Here is a 19,629-nt window from a genome sequence, read left to right on the forward strand (position 1 = left end):
AACTATTATTGACTGTTAGAATAAGTATTAAAGCTGTAATGCAATTCTGGAAGACTATTACATGAAACCCTTCATTTGGAACCTACTACCAACAACAAAAGAACTGCAATAAAATTTCTGATTTATGAGAAGGCCTGCATGGGCGTTCCAGTGATAGCAGAAGACTGAATGACCTGCAAAGAAAGTAATGTTGCACGAAAACTTCCTCCAAACCTCCCTCTGCATTACATTCTTTCAGCAATAGGAATCCTTGTTGCACCTGCATATTTTCTACAACTACGTACACATCTACATGATTATTCTGCAGTTCACAATTAAGTGCCTGACAGAGGGTTCATTGAACCACCTTCAAGCTACTTCTCTACCGTACCACTCTCGACCAGGGCACTGGAAAAAAGAACTCTTTAATCTTTCTGTGTGCTCTCTGTTTCTCTTATTTTATTATGATGTCCAATTCTCCCTATGTAAGTGTGTGCTAACAAAACATTTTCATACTCTGAGGAGAAAGATAGTGATTGAAATTTATGACTGCCAATTCACGTATCATACCTGTGGCACTGTCTCCCCTATTTTGTGATAATACAAAATGAGCTTCCTTTCTTTGAACTTTTTTGCTTTACTCTGTCAGTCCTATGTTATGTGGATCCCACACTGTATGCCAAGACTCCAGAAAAGGGCAGACAAGCATAGCATAAGCAGCCTCTTGAGCACGCCCATTACAGTTTCTAAACGTTCTACCAATAATTTGCAGTCTTTGATTTGATTTCCCCACAACATTATCAACGTGATCATTCCAATTTAAGTTATTCATAGTTGTAATACCTAAGTATTTAGTTGTGTTTACACACTTCAGATTTATGTGACTTATCATGTAACTGAAATTTAGTGGATTCTTTTTAGTGCTCATGTGGATGACTTCGCACTTTTCATGATTTAGAGTCAATTGCCATTTCTTGCACCATCCAGGTATCTTGTCTAAATCATTATGCAATTCGTTTTGATCATCAAATAACTTTACAACATGGTAAATGACAGCATCATCTGCAAACCGTCTAAGAAGGTTGCACAGACTGTCACCAAAATAATTTAAGTAGATCAGGACAACAGAAGTCCTATAATGCTTTCTTGGGAAACATCAGATATTACTTCTCTTTAACTCAATGAATTTCCTTCAGTTATTATGAACTGTGACCTTTCTGAGATGAAATCACAAATCTAGTCACACAACTGAGATGATACTCCAAAAATATGGAATCAATTTTATGTTCTCTGTCAATAGCACTCATTACTTCGTGACGATAGAGAATAGTTCTGTTTCACAAGAACAATATTTTCTCAAACTGTGTTGGCTACTTGGCAATAAATTGTTTTCTTTGAGATGATTCATAATGTTTGAGCATAGCATCAGTTCCAAAATTTTACTGAAAATCAACATTAGTGACGTGGGTCTGTAATTCAGCGGATTACGCCTATTTCTTTTCTTGGATATTGGTGTGGCTTGTACAACTTCCCAGTCTTTGGGTATGGGACTTTCTATGAGTGACTGGTTCTATATGGTTGCTAAGTAAGGAGCTATTGCATCAGCATACTCTGAAAGGAACCTGACTGGTACACAATCTGGACTGGAAGACTTGCTGCACCAAGGATATATGCTTCTACATTACTCATATTGGCAGTTGTTCTGGATTTGAATTCTATAGTATTTTCTTTGTCTTCTTTTGTGGAGGAATTTCATAAAACTGTGTTTAATAATATTGCTTTACTGGCACTGTCATCAATAACACGACCATTGTTATCATACAGTGAAGGTATTGATTGCGTCTTGCTACTAGTGTGCTTTACATTCAACCAGAACCTCTTTGGATTTTTCACCAGATTTTGAGACAGAGTTTCACTGTGGAAACTATTAAAACATCTTGCACTGAAATTTGCACTAAATTTTGAACTTCTGTAAAACATTTCCAGTCTTGGGGATTTTGCATTCTTTTAAATTTGGCATGCTTCCTTTGTTGCTTCTGTAATAGTGCTCTTACCTGGTTTTCATACCATGGAGGACCAGCACAATCTCTTATTAATTTATTTGATATATATCTGTCGGTTGCCGTCATAACTATTTCTTTGAATTTAAACCACATATGATCTATGCTTACATAGTCATGTCATTTAACTACCTATCATTAGCTCATCATCTGAGTCTTTCTTTAGCTCTTGATATACAAAAAATACTTCCATTTACTATCCCTTCACCAAGCTATGTGAAATAAAACTTCATTTTATTTTCGTTACAATAATATTATACAAAGGCAAGTTGCGACTCACCACCTAGCGGAGATGCTGAGTCACAGATAGGCACAATGAAAAGACAGTCACAAATAAGCTTTTGGCCAACAAGGCCTCTGCTGATAAAGGTCTTGTTGGCTGAAAGCCCATTTGTGACAGTCTTTTTGTTGTGCCTACCTGCAACCCAGCATTTCCACTATATGGTGAGTGGCAACTTTCCTTTTCATAATTTTTTTACATTCCATTCGGATTTTCCACTGTTGGATAATTTTAATTATAGAGATAATTACTCTACCAGTAATTTCAAAAGTGCTTTTCTCTTTTGATTGCAGAGAAACCTTCTGTCTGTTAGTGCTTGCTGAATCAATGGGCTATTTCTCACTGCCACAATTCAGTCTCATAACACAAACAGACTGTTAAAATTTCATTTTGGGCACTTAGACATTCTGTAATTTAGATTTGAAAACTCTCTTTCATTTACCAAAATTATTCCAGACCATTTCCACTCCTCTGTTTATTTCATTCCTTTCCATCTATCTGTCATCTTCAACTGCAATAAATACAATAAAATGTAAAGCAGTTCTAAGATATCATTGTTAATTTGCACTATTTTCTTTTCAAGATGTGCATTGTTGTTGTTGTTATCTCCAGTTCAAAAACTGGTGCAAGTATCTTTATAACTATATAACTATTGCAACTTACATCAACTTGAACCTGCTTACTAAAGTCAAGCCTTGGTCTTCCTCTTTGTACTCCCACACTATCCTCCATTACCAAACTGACCATTCGCTGATGCCTCAGTATGAGTCTATCAACCAATCCCTAGTTTTAGTCCAGCTGTGCTAAAAATTGCCTTTTCAATAATTTGATTCAATACCTCTTCATCAGTTATTTGATCTATCCACCTAATCTCCAGCATTCTTCTGTAATCACACATTTCAAAAGCTTCCATTCTCTTCTTGTGTGAACTGCTTGCCATCCACATTTCACTTTCCTTTTAGGCCACATTCCATACACATATCTTCAGAAAAGAATTACTAACAATTAAATTTATATGTTAACAAATTCCTCTTTTTTGGAAATTATTTTCTTGCTTCCAGAATGAGATTTTCACGCTTCCAGAATGAGATTTTCACTCTGCAGCGGAGTGTGCTCTGATATGAAACTTCCTGGCAGATTAAAACTGTGTGCCCGACCGAGACTTGAACTTGGGACCTTTGCCTTTCGCGGGCAAGTGCTCTACCATTCGCTGATGCCTCAGTATGAGTCTATCAACCAATCCCTAGTTTTAGTCCAGTTGTGCCAAAAATTGCCTTTTCAATAATTTGATTCAATACCTCTTCATCAGTTATTTGATCTATCCACCTAATCTTGCCCGCAAAAGGCAAAGGTCCCAAGTTCGAGTCTCGGTCGGGCACACAGTTTTAATCTGCCAGGAAGTTTCATATCAGCGCACACTCCGCTGCAGAGTGAAAATCTCATTCTGGAAACATCTCCCAGGCTGTGGCTAAGCCATGTCTCCACAATATCCTTTCTTTCAGGAGTGCTAGTTCTGCATGGTTTGCAGGAGAGTTTCTGTAAAGTTTGGAAGGTAGGAGACGAGGTACTGGCAGAAGTAAAGCTGTGAGTACCGGGCGTGAGTCGTGCTTCGGTAGCTCAGATGGTAGAGCACTTGTCTGCAAAAGACAAAGGTCCCGAGTTCGAGTCTCGGTCGGGCACACAGTTTTAATCTGCCAGGAAGTTTCATATCAGCGCACACTCCGCTGCAGAGTGAAAATCTCATTCTGGAAACATCCCCCAGGCTGTGGCTAAGCCATGTCTCCGCAATATCCTTTCTTTCAGGAGTGCTAGTTCTGCATGGTTCGCAGGAGAGCTTCTGTAAAGTTTGGAAGGTAGGAGACGAGGTACTGGCAGAAGTAAAGCTGTGAGTACCGGGCATGAGTCGTGCTTCGGTAGCTCAAGTGGTAGAGCACTTGCTCGCGAAAGGCAAAAGTCCCGAGTTCGAGTCTCGGTCGGGCACACAGTTTTAATCTGACAGGAAGTTTTATTTTCTTGCTGTTGCCAGTCTGTGTTTCATTTCCCCTCTACTTTGGCAATCATCAATTATTTTGCTGCCCGAATAGCAAACCTCGTCCACTACTTTTAGTGTCTCATTTCCTAATACTCCCCTCAGGACTACCGATTTAATATGGCTACATTCCATTACATTTGTTTTACTTTTGCTGACATTGATCTTATAACCTGTTTTCAAGACACTATCCATCCCATTTAACTCCTCTTCCATTTCTTTTGCTGTCACTGACAGAATTAAATGTCCTCAGCAAACTTCCAAGTTTTAATTTATTTCCCGTTAACTTTAATTTTTTTATTTATTTCTCCTTGGTACCCTACACAGCTTGCTCAATGTACAGAATGAATAATATCAGGGATAAGCTACAACCCCATCTCACTCCTTTCTGAACCACTGCTTGCCTTTAATACTCTTAGACTCATAGAACAGCAGTCTGGTTTCAGTACAAGCTGTAAATACCCTTTCACTCCCTTCATTATATCCCTGTTATCTTTAGAATTTCAAAGAGTGTATTCCAGTCAACATTCTTAAAAGCTTTCTCTGAATCTACAAATGCTATAAACATAGGTTTGCTCTTCCTTAACCTATTTGTAATATAAGTCATATGGTCAGTACTGTCTCACGAGTTCTTACATTTTTCCAGAATCCATATTTATCTTCCCCAAGTTGGCTTCCACCAGTTTTTCCATTCTTGTGTAAACAATTCATGTCAGTATTTTGGGATCATGACTGATGGCACAATTGTCAGCACCTGCCTTCTTTGGAGTTCAATTCTTTGTGAAGTGTGTGGGCATTTTGCCTGTCTCATAAGTCTTGCACACCATGTGGAATAGTTTTGATACAGCTGGCTCTCCTAAGGAACTCAGTAATTCTGACAAAATGTCATCTACTCTAGGCTTCTCATTGGGTTGTGAGTCACAATTGGATAGCTGTTCAGTAGAGCACTTGCCCAAGAAGGACAAAGATCCCAGGCTTGGATTCTTATCTAGCACACAGTTTTAATCTTTTACTCTTCCATGAAGTTTCAAATTATCACACATTCTAATGGAGAGCAAAAATTCATTAAAACCTTTTTGGGGACTTTAATCAATTGAACTTCATGTTTCGCATTTATTGTTTTCCCTCTTGCGTTAGTAAATTTTTATGGTCATTGTTTGTGAGTTTTCAGGAGGTACAGCATACACTTACTGACTATGCTATTGCATCACTGTGTATGTGTTTCCAAAGAGTTAGAAGTTATGATTTAAAACTTAGCTTAGGGTTGGTATGTCTTTCTTTGAAAATATGCAGCCCAGATGATTTTTCCAATAATAAAGGTCTGACACATTCGGTCTGAGAGTGACTAATATACATATAAATCTACATATATACTCTGAATATAATAGAAAGAAACATTCCACATGGGAAAAGTATATTAAAAACAAAGATGCTGTGACTTACCAAACGAGAAAGCGCTGGTAGATAGACACAATAAAAAACACACATACAAATTTCAAGCTTTCACAACCCACAGTTGCTTCATCAGGAAAGAGGGAAGGAGAGGGAAAGACGAAAGGATGTGGGTTTTAAGGGAGAGGGTAAGGAGTCATTCCAATCATGGGAGCGGAAAGACTTACCTTAGGGGGAAAAAGGGACACATATACACTCACACACACACACATATCCATCCGCACATATACAGACACAGGCAGACATATGTAAAAATAAAGAGTTTGGGCAGAGATGTCAGTCGAGGCGGAAGTACAGAGGCAAGATGTTGTTGAGTGACAAATGATGTACGAGGGGCAGCAACTTGAAATTAGTGGAGGTTGAGGACTGGTACATATATACTCTCAATTATTGACAGAATAATTTAATTGGATGGATAAAAAATCTACTAAGTGGCAGCAGAACACCCACAGTCCCCAACAATCAGTCTTTCCTCCTCACCCTGTCCAGCAAGTCTCTCCTGACCCATGGTTCTGGGTGTCTTTCCCAAAATCTACCCCTTTCCTAGACCTCACTGGACCTTTTCCTCCACCCCTCTTCCTTTCCCTTCAACCCTTCTGCCTGAAGAAGGAGCCACTGGCTCCAAAAGCTTGCCTAATTATAAGCTCCTTTTACATGTGTCTTCTGCCGCTGCTTTGTGAGTAGATTTTTTATCTATCCAATTAAATTACATACATATTCTGCAAGCCAGGGTACATTGCATGGTAGCATCTACCTTGCAATTAACAGTTTTCATCGTACTGAATTTGCGTATTGAGCAGAAATGACTGCCTGTACACCATGGTGCACTCCAGTCTCTCTTTATCTTATTCTAAAACCCTATATGAAATACACAGTGATGGCAGCAAAATGGTTGCAAAGTATTCCTCAAATACAAGTTATCTAAATTTACAGTTCAGGGTTTTACAAGAATTCCCATTTAAGTTCCCAGAGCATTACAGTTACACCACACCCATTTGGACTATGCTCTCCAATCCTAGCAGTATGTGTTTTAATTTCTTTGATTCTATTGTCACGCTTACTTGAGAAGTGGCCTGAAAACTGACATTATCTAGGCATCCTATACAGTGTAGATGGGTACCAGAGAGGTCTCAGCATGTTGTATTGATCCCCCCAACCAACAAGTACAAGTTGCTTCTTTCACTGAAACTGAAACTGAGACAGTGGGACTCACTTCACCTATTTTGGCAAAATCTGTTTTGTTCAGTGTCAAGAGGAGGCAAAAGCAAAAGGGAAGGGGTCTATCAATTGTGGGCTGTTCACATGTATGGCAAATGCCTTGGCTTCTCATTCAACATGTTGAAGGGGCTATTCTGGCAGCTATTAAGGGAACAGGGTGCAGGCAGCTGCAGATTGTGGTGCATGTTAGAACAAATGCTTCCTATTGTCTGGAGTCCATGGTCATACTTGGGTCATTCCAATGACTGGTTGAGAAGACCAGCCCTGTGCATTGAGTTCCAACAATGCTCACAATTTGCAGCATTTTCCATAGAACGGACTGTGGCCCCGTGGTTCTGAGTTGAGTGGAAGGACAACCAGAGGCTTCAAAAGTTCTGTGTCAAGCTAGACTGCAACTTCCTGGATGTGTGCCATAGGGTTGAGAACTGCAGGGTGCCCCTAAATGGATCACATGTGTACTACATATCATAGACTGCTCCCCTGGTAGCTGACTGTGCATGGAGTGCACACAGGGACTTTTTAGATAAGGCAACTCTCCATCCATACATATCAGTGTGAAATGGAAAGAAATGTCTCCCACAGGTGAAAGTATTAAAATACTAGTGGTTAACTGCCGAAGCACTCACAACAAAATGCCAGAGTTCAAAGCACTCCTGAAACGCAATGAAGCTCATACAGGTACAGAAAGCCGATTGAAACCTGAAATTGATAGCAGTGAGATTTTTGGGGAAAATAAGTGTATATCAAAATGATAGGCTAATGGGGAATGGAGTGGTGTATTTGTTGCAGTAGACAAGAAACTCAAATCCATCAACAGAAATTGAAGCTACAAGTGAAACTGTTTGGGCAGGACTCGATATCATGGGCGAGCATAAAGAGGTAATTGGATCCTTCTATTGCCCACCACAGTCATCTCCTGATGTAACTGAAAACTTTAGAAAAACCTCATTTCACTTGTATGTAAGTTCCCCAGTCGTATTGTAATCATCAGTGGAGACTTTAATCATCCAACAACCAATTAGGAAAATTACAGTTTTGTTAGTGGTGCACATGATAAGACATCCTGTGAAACATTACTAAATGTCTCCTCTGAAAACTACATAGAACAGATAGTTTGGAACCCCACTCATGATGAAGATATACTGGATCTAATGGCTACCAATAGACCTGACCTCTTTGGGGGATATCCACATTGAAAGTGGTATCAGTGTTTATAGTGCTGTTACAGCAACAATAACTACTAAAGTATGAAGGGCAACCAAAAGAATCAGAAAGATATATATATATAATAGAGGGAAACATACCACATGGGAAAAATATATCTAAAAACAAAGACGATGTAACTTAGCAAACAAAAGTGCTGGCATGTTGATAGACACACAAACAAACACTTCTGTGTATGTTTGTGTGTCTATCAACATGCCAGCACTTTCGTTTGGTAAGTTACATCATCTTTGTTTATGTTCAAAAAACTAGATACAAGAGTAATCCCAAAAGTAAGGTCTCCTATTTTTTTATAAGTACAGAACCCTGAGAACCCTGTTTGTGTAGCAGTTGAACACACTCTTATGAAGAGTGCTTCGCGTGCTGTGTGTAAACATGCACACGCTGCGCTGAGGCGCTCAGCCTTGGCTTGCAGCCATTGAGAATGGAGTTCCTGTTGGATGTTACCACCAAGTGCGAAATGTGTACAGTTATTCGGTTTTTGAACACAAAGGGCACTGTGCCGATTGAAATCCATCACCAATTGATGGAAGTGAGTCGTGTGTGGACGTCAAAAATGTTCATAAGTGGTGCAGAGAGTTTGCAGCTGGTTATGACAACCGTTTTTTGGGATCGGAAAGGGTTATTGATGGTCGACTTGATGCCCACTGGGACCACAATTAACACTGACAGGTACTGTGAGACTCTGAAAAACTCAAACAGGCAATTCAGAAATGGAGAAGAGTAATGTTGAGCAAGGGCGTACACATTCTCCATGACAACGCACGCCCACACATCACTCGGCAAACTGTTGCTCTCCTGCAACAGTTTCAGTGGAACATAATCACCCACCCACCCTGACTTGGCAGCCAGTGACTATCACCTGTTCCCTGGGTTAAAAGAACATTTGACCGGAAAGTGATTCAGCTCTGATGACGAGGTGAAAGAAGAGGTTCATAACTTTCTGAACAGCATGGCAGTGAGCTGGTATGACATGGGCATACAAATTTGCCACACCGTCAACAAAAATGCATTGACAGAAATGGTGATTATGTCAAAAAATAGCTAAATGTTCAAGTTGTAAACTGATGTAAACCATTGTAGAAATAAACAGGTCTATGTACTTATAGAAAAATAGGAGACTATACTTTTGGTATTATCCTTGTACAAAAATTGGTAGTGTCATATCTCAAAGAGAAACTTGAATCTTTCAGCATAGGGCAGGGGTATGTAGAGGAAGTAAGGCTCAAGTTTAAAATAATATTTCATCATGCACTGAATAGATGTGTACCCAGCAGAACAGTTCATAATGGGAGGGACCCTCTGTGGTATACAGTCACAGTGAAGGAACTTCTAAAGAAACAGAGACTACTACATAATAGGTGTAAAACAAAGCATAGGACTATTCATAGAGAGATGCTGCATAAAACACATTTGGCTGTTGAGAGGGCAATGCATGAAGCCTTCAGTGACTACCACAGCAGAATACTGTCAAATGATATTTCACAAAACCAAAGAAATCCTGGTCGCATGCAAAGGGTTTTAGTGACACCAAAGTTAGTGTCCAGTCCCTAGAAAATGAGAGAGGAAATGAACCTGAGGGTAGCAAATTGAAAGCTCAAATGCTTGTTCCTTCAAAAAGGAAAACCCAGAAGAACTGCTGCTATTCAATCCTCACACAACTAAAAAGATAAGCGAAATCAGTATTAGTGTCAGTGGAGTTGAGAAACAGCCAAAATCACTAAAATCAAACAAATCTCCAGGGCCCGATGGGATCCCTATCAGATTCTATATTAATTTTCAGCTGAGTTACCCCCTCTTCTAACTATAATCTATCGAAGATCCCTCAAACAAAAAAACATGCCCAGTACTTGGAAGAAAGCACAGGTAATGTCCTTCTACATGAAGGGTAGTAGAAAGGATCTGCTAAACTTCCATCCAATATCTTTGACATAGATTTGTTGAACATAATGACATATCTCAAACTGAATGACCTCTTCCATACCAATCAGTATGGATACCAAAAACATCAATCATGTGGAACACAACTTGTACTTTTCTCACATGACATACTGAAAGCTTTGGATCAAGGCAATTAGGCAGATGAAATAGTTTGATTTCTGAAAATCATTTGACTCAGTACCACACCTACACTTATTGTCAAAAGTTCAATAATATGGGGTATCACATGAAATTTGTGACTTGATTGAGGACTTTTTGTCATGAGATGTACAAGTAATGTCAGGTGTGCCCCACAGAAGCATGATGTGACCCTTGCTGTTCATGTTGTGTATTAGTGACCTTGTGGACAATATTAATAGTAACCTCAGACTTTTTCCAAATGACACAGTTATCTATTATGAAGGACTGTCTGAAAAAAGCTGCATAAATATTCAGTCAGATCTTGATAAGATTTCAAATTGGTGTGAGGATTGGCAACTAGCTTTAAGTGTTTAGAAATGTAGAACTGTGCACTACACAAAATGATAAAATGTAGTATGCTATGGCTATAATATCAGCTAACTCATACAAATACCTGGGTGTAACACCTTGTGGAGATATGAAATAGAATGATGAAACAGGCTCTGTTGTGGGTAAAGCAGGTGGTAGACTTCAGTTTATTGGTAGAATACTGGGCAAGTGAAATCAGTCTACAAAGGAGACTGCTTACAAATGACTCACGCAACCTATTTTAGAATATTGCTCCAGTGTGTGGGATCCATTTCAGACAGGACTATCAGGGGATAAATGGGGATACTGAATGTATACAAAGAAGGATAGAATCAATGATCACAGGTTTAACTGACCCAAGAGGGAGTGTTACAGTCATGCTGTAGAAACTGAACTGGCAGACTCTTGAAGATAGACATAAACAATCTCGAGAAAGTCTACTAACAAAATTTCAAGAACCAGCTTTAAATGATGACTCTAGGAATATACTACAGCCCCATAAGTATCACTCACATAGAGATCATGAGGACAAGATCGGATTAATTACAGCATGAGCAGAGGAGTTCAAACAATCGTTCTTCCCACACTCCATATATGAATGAAATGGGAGGAAATACTAATAACTGGTACAATAGGATGTACCCTCCGCTATGCATTTCATGGTGGTTTGCAGAGTATGGATGTAGATGTAGAATACTCCAGAATTGACCACCCTAGTATCTTGTATTAAATTTATATTAAAAATGTTCTGCACCTTAAGAGAATGCTTCCAACAAATCTTAGCCTTCCATTTTCCTTCCTCAGTACTGATTTTATGTGTACGTATGTAAGATGTAGCGCAGTGTTTGTCACAAGTATAGCCTTATTTGGAAGTGAAACATTGGTTATGAATAGTACACAGAAGAGGACAACAGAAGGAGAGATGTGGAAAAATTTCAGTTAACACTAAATGCATGTATAAATAGAAATGGTGATATAAGTAGACAAAAAAATAGTGCAGAGATAGACAGTATATTAAAAAAGTATACTGAATATCAGCTCAGACCATGTATCAAGGGAACCACAGCAACAGGAGAAGAATATCAAGGCAAAATAAGAAGAAGGGGAAGAAGTAAAAAGAGGAATAGTGCAAGAGATAGAGTCAGTAATACATAGACTGTAAAATACTTACACATCTAGCAAAAATGGGATAGCACCACAAATTACAAAAAGGATGGTGTTCAACAAAATTATGTCTGCTTGTGTGTGTATATGTGTGGATGGATATGTGTGTGTGTGCGAGTGTCTACCCGTCCTTTTTTTTCCCCCTAAGGTAAGTCTTTCCACTCCTGGGATTGGAATGACTCCTTACCCTCTCCCTTAAAACCCACTTCCTTTCATCTTTCCCTCTCCTTCCCTCTTTCCTGACGAAGCAACCGTTTGTTGTGAAAGCTAGAATTTTGTGTGTATGTTTGTGTATGTTTGTGTTTTGTGTTTGTTTGTGTGTCTGGCAGGTCGCCAGTGCTTTCCTTCGGTAAGTCACATCATCTTTGTTTTTAGATATATTTTTCCCACGTGGAATGTTTCCCTCTATTATATTAACAATTACTTTTAATTAATACACAAAGTTGCAGACAGGCACAATTAAAAGATAGAAATAAGCTTTTGCCCACAGCCTCTGTTAGAAATAGAGAAACACACACCATTCATTCACAGTAGCAAACACACCTTACATAGACAAGGTTGCCAACTCCAGGAGCTCAGACCAGAATGCAACTACCAAGTGGGATGGAAGAAGCAATATGGAGGGGGCGGGGAAATGGGAAGGGGAGGGGGAGCAGAAGGAGAAGGAGAAGGGGAAGGAGAAGGGGAAGGGGAAGGGATAGCAGTGTACAAGTGGGGGAGTGAGGAGCACTGTCTGGCAGTGTGTGCAGGGTCTAGAATGCCAACAGTCACAGCATCAGGATGTTATGGGGTGGGAAAATGGGGAAAACAAGAGTCAAAAAGGAGAGAAGCATGGAAAGATGGGCAGGTATGTTGGCAGAGGGTGGCAAACGGAAAGGTAAGAGACAAGAATGGGAGGAGGTGAAAGCACAGAGGGGGTGGAAACTGTTGGGTGAATAATATGTGGAGAAGTATGTTACCATAGGTTGAGGTTGGGATACTTATGGGAGCAGAGAATTTGTTTTAAGGATAACTCCCATCTGCGCAGTTCAGAAAGCTGGTGGTGGAGGGGAGGATTCAGATGGCTTGGGTAGTAATGCAGCCACTGAAATCAAGCAATATATTTTTAGTTTGCTCTTGGCCAGTTTGGCAGTGGCCGTTCATCCTGGTGGACAGTTGGTTGGTAGTCATACCAATCTATAAAGCTGTACAATGACTGTAGTAGAGTTGGTAAATGACATGTCTGCTTTAACATGTGGCCCAGCCCCTGAAGGGGTAGGACATTCCTGTGACAGAACTGGAGTAAGAAGTGCTGGGTGGGTGGATTGGTCATGTGTTACACCTCAATCTCCCACAGGAATATGAACTTTGCTGCAAGGGGTTGCAATTGGGAGTGGCATAGGGATGGACTAGAATGTTGTGTCCATTTCTCTCCTCATCTCTATGATACTCCACATACCCGCCTTCTGCCTGGTTCCCAAAGTCCACAAACTCAACAATCCTGGACGTCCCACTGTGACTGATTACTGCATCCCCACTGAAAGAATTTCTGAACTCATTGACTGACACCTCCAATAAACTGCCCATAATCTAGCCTCCCACATCATAGATACTAACCACTTCCTTCACTAACTCTCCATCATCCCCAGCCCTTTACCTCCTGGGTCCCTGCTCATCACTGTTGCCACCACCTCCCTATCCACCAACACACATTGTGCCTATGGTCTTACCACTATGGAACATTCCCTTTCCCAATGTCCTTCAGACTCCAAACCCACTAACTCAATCCTCATACACTTTACTAAGTTTATCCTAACCCACAACTACTCTCCACACACCCTAGTCCATCCCTATGTCACTCCCAATCCCAATCCCTTGCCGCAAGGCTTCTATCCCATGGAAGATCCATGTGCAAGAACTCCCCAATCCACCCACCCAGCACTTCCTATTCCTGTCCTGTCACAGATTTATCCTACCCCATCAGGGGCTGTGCCACCTCTGAAAGTAGCCATGTCATTTACCAGCTCTACTGCAATCATTGCACAGCTTTTTATATTGGTATGACTACCAACCAGCTGTCCGCCAAACTATGATCAAGAGCAAAGTAGAGCACCCTGTGGCACGACAGGCAACTCAAGATAGAATGCTCGATTTCAATGGCTGCATTGCTACCCAAGTCATCTTGATCCTCCCCTCCACACCAGCTTTTCTGAACAGTGCAGATGGAAGTTATCCTTACAACACATTCTCCGCTTCCAATTTATGGTAACTTACCATCTCCACCTACTGTTCGCCCAACAGTTTCCTTCTCCCACTATGCTATCACCTCCTTCCCATTCTCGTCTCTCATGCTCTTCGTTTGCCACCCTCTACCAACACACCTGCCCATCTTTCCTTACTTTTCTTTTTCACTCCAGTTTCCCCACCTCCCTTCCCCGCAACCTCCTGATGCTGTGCCTGTTGGCATTCTAGTCCCTGCGCACTACTATCCCTTCCCCTTCTCTTGCCCCACCCCCTGCAGATTGCTGCTTCCACCCCACTTGATAGTAGCATTCTGGCCCAAGCTGCCGGAGTTGGCGGACAAGTGTACATGAGGTATGCTTGTTAGTGTGAATGAATGGTGTGTGTTTCTCTATTTTTGATGAAGGCTGTGGCTGAAAGCTTATGTGGAATGTCTAAAGCTTAATGTGATATCTTTAGGGTAAGTAGCAATCTATCTTTTCCTACACAGTTGATATTCCTACCAGGAGTTTCCATTGTTTAATTACTTCAAATTCATGATCATTTTTCAAAATGGTTTCCCTGTCAAAGCCTGTTTGGCTTTGGTATTCTGAATGTGAACGTTCTGCTACTTGTTAATGCCATTTGTAGTCATGGCTGCATGGAGGAGACCCATCAACTTAATCATCATGTTAACTGCTTTCCATCATATACAATAGCTTCTTGTGATCCTATAGTGACCCACATAGATCCCACACCTGAGATCCGAGTGCACAGTTGTAAGGCACACCACAGAAGTTGACAATGCTAGAACCATCAGAGACCACCACTCATAGATGCACACACAACTTTTCCTCTGTCCACTCTATTGGCTGGCCAACAGCTTACAGATTTAGGCCTGGCCAGCCTTGCTGTCAGTTACATGTTGACACTCTGAATAGGATTATTGGACTTGTAATGTAGCAACACATGGCTTGTGCCTTCTCGTACAAGGTGTTGTGTCCATTATTGTCTGTGAGTTCCTGTGGTTAGAACACACTGTTGACAAGGAGAGTTGTATTTTCATGTCTTTTTCATTGTGAGGTTGCTTTTCGCATCATGTTGTGACATGGACTCTCTGCTTCAGACATTGGTCCAATAACAGAAGAATCTGATCACAGTCATGCAACAGGCTTTGCCAGCATTGCTCCCTAAAGCTTCATCTCTGGCTTTGTTTCCCACTCCACTCCCACTGTATGAGGTGGGGGAAGATTGGAAAGTGTGCGAACACTTGTTTCCCCCTCCTCTCCCACTGTTTGAGGTGGGGGTTGGATTGGGAAGTGTGCAAACACTGCCTGCAGCAACATTTCCATGCCTTGCACATTATGGCTGTGGAGATATGTTGTGCACCGTTTCTGTTGTGGATTTCTCCCAACACGTATCAGGTGTTGCGGCAGTTGGCCCCATTGCAGGAACCTTCCTCATAGTCGTTTGACAATTTATGTTTGTAGTTGTCTTCCTATTATTGCTGTCATGGCAGCTAAGGTTGAATTCTCCAATGCAAGAAGCACCCCCATCAGTTGCATCATGCCTGAGCTGCGACACCATCCGTGGCCTTACCAGCAAGTGCCATTTTGTCGTGGCCAAGTCTCATATGTAAATGTCATGGTTCATGATGCTATCAGTGCTCTGCGCCAGATAAGGAGGTCTGGCAATGAGCCCTACGATTAGAGAATCCTTCCCTCAATGAGGTTTTGTTAACTGCCCTGCTGTATGATGTCTCAGACGCCACTAGTCAGCAGCTGGAAGCCTGGTGCAATGTCGCAGCAGTACAGGGTGGACCAGCTGCATCCACTGCATTTACCAAGGAAGACATAGCAGAAGCAAACCAGCCATTCCGGTAGCTTCCACACAATTTGTAAACAGCGTTCCAGCTGCTACTCCCTGTTGCCATTACATGAGTCTTGATACTCCCAATATGACTGATCACTGTGTCCCCATTATTGGGCCAACTGTGGTAAATATTGAAAAAAAAGGCCACATTGCAGTAGTCTGCCACTAAACTGCCCAAAATGCAACATATGGACTTGGATATTCAAGAATTTTTGTCGTCAGGACCAGTTCCCAATCAGGTTTCCAACAATCTTTTTATTGAGGTTTTGGTTCTCTCATGAAAGCTGCACCTGTGTGTAGACACTGGCACAGAAGTTTCCCTGCTTAATGTCCAAACATATTCAGATCTCAGCTCTCCACCGCTGTCACCAGTAAACAGGTGCCTCAAGGAATATGGTAAACAGTAACTCCCCATGCTTACCCGTTTGATGGCCACTTATAAATCAGTGTCTTGGTCTGTTACCTTTATTGACATCCATGATGCTAGTTCAGCAAACCCTTTGGGGTTTGACACTTTTCAGGCTTTTGGCTTTTCAGTCATGGACTGCATGCCGTTGGTCTCTGCTGAAGTCTCCTATTTATTATTGGAATCTCTGTGCTCAGAATTTTAGTGTATCTTTGCAGAAGGCCTAGCACACACGACCTTGAAGCAGTCAGGACATACTAGATTTTTTTTTTTGTTAGGTAGATTCCTATAGCCCTACATTCCCAACTCAAGAGCAGCTGGACTGACTTGCCTTCCTCTAGTGAATGGGCCACACCCCTTGTCATTATAAAGAAACCTTCTGGTAAATTGCAAATTTGTGGCCATTTTAAGATCACAGTGAATTCACAGCCCGTTGTTGACACACGCCCACTGCAAAATCCAGATGAACTGTTCACATGCATAGCAGGGGTCAATTCTTCTCCAGACTTGATCTTTCCCAAGCATAATACCAGTTACCCCCAGAGGAGGAATCCAACCATATCATGTTTCTTAATATGCCTTTCATCTTGTATATCAATACCAGCAGTTGATGTTCGGGGTGGAAAATGCTCCTACAATTTTTCAGTGCTCTCTGGAACAGATCATGCCCAATATTCCATACTGTTTCAACTATCTGGATCATTGTCATTACCAGTCCTACTATGAGCAACTGTATGCACAATCTCCAGGCCCTTTTGTTCAAGAACTCTAGGCCGTGAGTCTGAATTGCAATGCACATAAGTCCAAGTTTTTCCAATCATCTATTGACTATCTGGACCACACCACATTGCGGCAAAGCATCATTTCCATGGAGGGTCCTGTCAGGACCGTTGCAGACCTGCTATGTCCCTAGTCATTGTAAGAACTGCAGGCTTTCATCAGTAAAATTGCCTATTACTATTGGTTCATGCCTCGGGCATACAACATTACATGCCCTCTTTATCTCCTTGTCCACAAGTGTGCTTCCTTTGTCTGGTCTCTGGTGTGAGACCAGGCCTTCACCCTTCTGTACATCTCAGGTTGGCACCATGTCTAGCTATTTTTGATCCTGACAAACCATTGGTTCTGGCTACAGACACCTCACAGTATGGCATGGGAACAGTACTCACCCATTCGAATGCAGATGTCTTGGGGTGACCACCAGGATTTGAATCCAAAACTCTCAGTCCAGCACAGGTCCACTACTCTTAGATCGAGAAGGAGGCTCTGACCATTGAGTGAGCAGTCACCAAATTTCAGGTTTTGTTGTATGGCACCAAATTCCAACTCATTATGGACCACAAGCTGTTAGTTTCCTTATTTAGTCCATCTGCCTGGGTCCCTGATAAGACCGCATTGGTGGGAATTGTTCCTCCCCAAATATAAATATGTCATTCATTTTCACCACACTGGGCACCATTCCAATGGGGACACTTTATCCTGGCTGTCTGTTGGCCCAGACCCTCAGTTTGATCAAGAGGAGCTCATGAGTTTTCATTTTGATATCTTCTCCCACCATGTGATCAATGGGTTTCTGATCATAGTGCCTGAGTCGCCATGGCCTGTTCTCAAGCAGATAGTCCACCTCGTTCAGCAGAGTTGGTCTTCTCATTTTCCATGCAATACTTCCGATACACTTCGTAACTACTTTGTCTTACACCGTCATCTCTCAGTCTTAGAAGGGGTGCTCTTCTGCTCCACAGATGACACAGCTCCCACAGTGGTTATTCCTGGCAATTTGCAGTGGGAGGTCTTACAGCTGTTACTTGAGAGTCACTGGGGTTTGTCACATTGAAACCTTGGCTCAAAGATGTGTATCAGCCCATCATTGACCAGGAGGTGAAGTATTTGGTTGTAACATGTCGCCTAAGTGCTAGTCGACAGGTGGCTTCCAAGGCTTCCTTCTCCCCATGGTCTCCAACAATCCAGCTCTGGGGATGCAGCCATGTGAATTTTTGTGGTCTGTTTCTGAATGTGTTTTGGCTGATTATCATTGATGCGTTTTTGCATTTTCCATACATGGTTATGTGCTCCTCAGCCAAAACTGAAGTCACTATTCAGGTTCTCTCCAAAAAAAATTTCTGAGGAGTGTCTCCTGGTTACTCCCATTTCTGACGACAGACCTTAGTTACTGTCCCAGGTGTTTTATCATTTCTGTGTGAGGGTCAGGCATTTGCCATGTTCGCTCCCCTCCCTTTGGCCCCCAATCTAATGAGGAAGCCAAGTGCATGATTCATATATTTAAGACCCAGATGAAAAAATATTTGCAGGACTTCCCCACCAAAGAGGTGTAACAGCTTTTTCTAATAGCCACCCAGACAACTCCTAGTGGCTTCGAAAGTCCTGCAGAGCTTCTTCATGAGTGCTACATGAGAACAATGTTCAATCTCTTCTGTCAGGGATCTCACCCACTATCGTATCTTTTATTTATTTACATGTCAAGTTCTGTAGGACCAAATTGAGGAGCAAATCTACAAGGTCATAGAATGTGTCAGTACATGAAATTACAACATAAAAGTAATAACAGATGAAAATAAAATGTTAATGAACCCAAAAAAAGTCAAGCCATAAGCTCCAGTAAATGCAGTCAACAATATAATATAAGAATCAGTTTAATTTTTTGAGGAATCCTTGACAGAATAGAAGGAGTGACCCATGAGGAAACTCTTCAGCTTCAATTTGAAGTTGCATGGATTACTGCTAAGATTTTTGAACTCTTGTGGTAGCTTATTGAAAATGGATGCAGCAATATACTGCACATCTTTCTGCACAGGAATTAAGGAAGTCCAGTCCAAATGCAGGTTGGATTTCTGCCGAGTATTAACTGAGTGAAAGCTGCTTATTCTTGGGAATAAGCTGATATTGCTAACAAGAAATGACAGTAAATTTTGAGAGACCAATGTCAAAATACCCAGACATGTGAACAGGAGTCGACAAGAGGTTCACAAACTTACACCACTTGTTGCCTGAACTGCCCATTTCCGAGCCAAAAATATCCTTTTAGAATAGGAAGAGTTACCCAAAATGTAATACCATGCAACATAAGGGAATGAAAGTGAGCGAAGTAGACTAATTTTCTTGTTGAACAATCACTCACTTCAGATACAGTTCAAATAGTAAAAAAGGCAGCATAAAGTCTTTGAAGAAGATCCTGAATGTGGGCTTTCCACAACAGTTTACTATCTATATGAACACCTAGAAATCTGAGCTGTTCAGTTTCACTAATCATATGCCCATTCTACAACATTAAAACGTCAGGTTTTGTTGAATTATGAGT

At 41.2% G+C, this 19,629-nt stretch overlaps 1 protein-coding gene across 2 annotated transcripts in view; it reads right to left on the reverse strand.

The window, feature by feature from the left end:
* The window catches only part of LOC126416741 (serine/threonine-protein phosphatase 6 regulatory ankyrin repeat subunit A-like), a 716,260-nt gene that overhangs the window by 678,699 nt on the left and 17,932 nt on the right, over positions 1-19,629 (reverse strand). Inside the window, exon 1 of one of the 2 annotated variants that reach the window (XM_050084577.1) lies at positions 3,158-3,252. The exons of the other annotated variant lie outside the window; for it this stretch is intronic. Within the exon in view, the coding sequence (XP_049940534.1) occupies positions 3,158-3,232 (75 nt within the window). The 5' untranslated portion in view covers positions 3,233-3,252. Of the gene's footprint in view, positions 1-3,157; positions 3,253-19,629 lie in introns of those variants that run through there. 2 annotated transcript variants of the gene reach the window in all.

Source organism: Schistocerca serialis, chromosome 1 (assembly GCF_023864345.2).
Source record: "Schistocerca serialis cubense isolate TAMUIC-IGC-003099 chromosome 1, iqSchSeri2.2, whole genome shotgun sequence".
NCBI lineage: Eukaryota > Metazoa > Arthropoda > Insecta > Orthoptera > Acrididae > Schistocerca > Schistocerca serialis.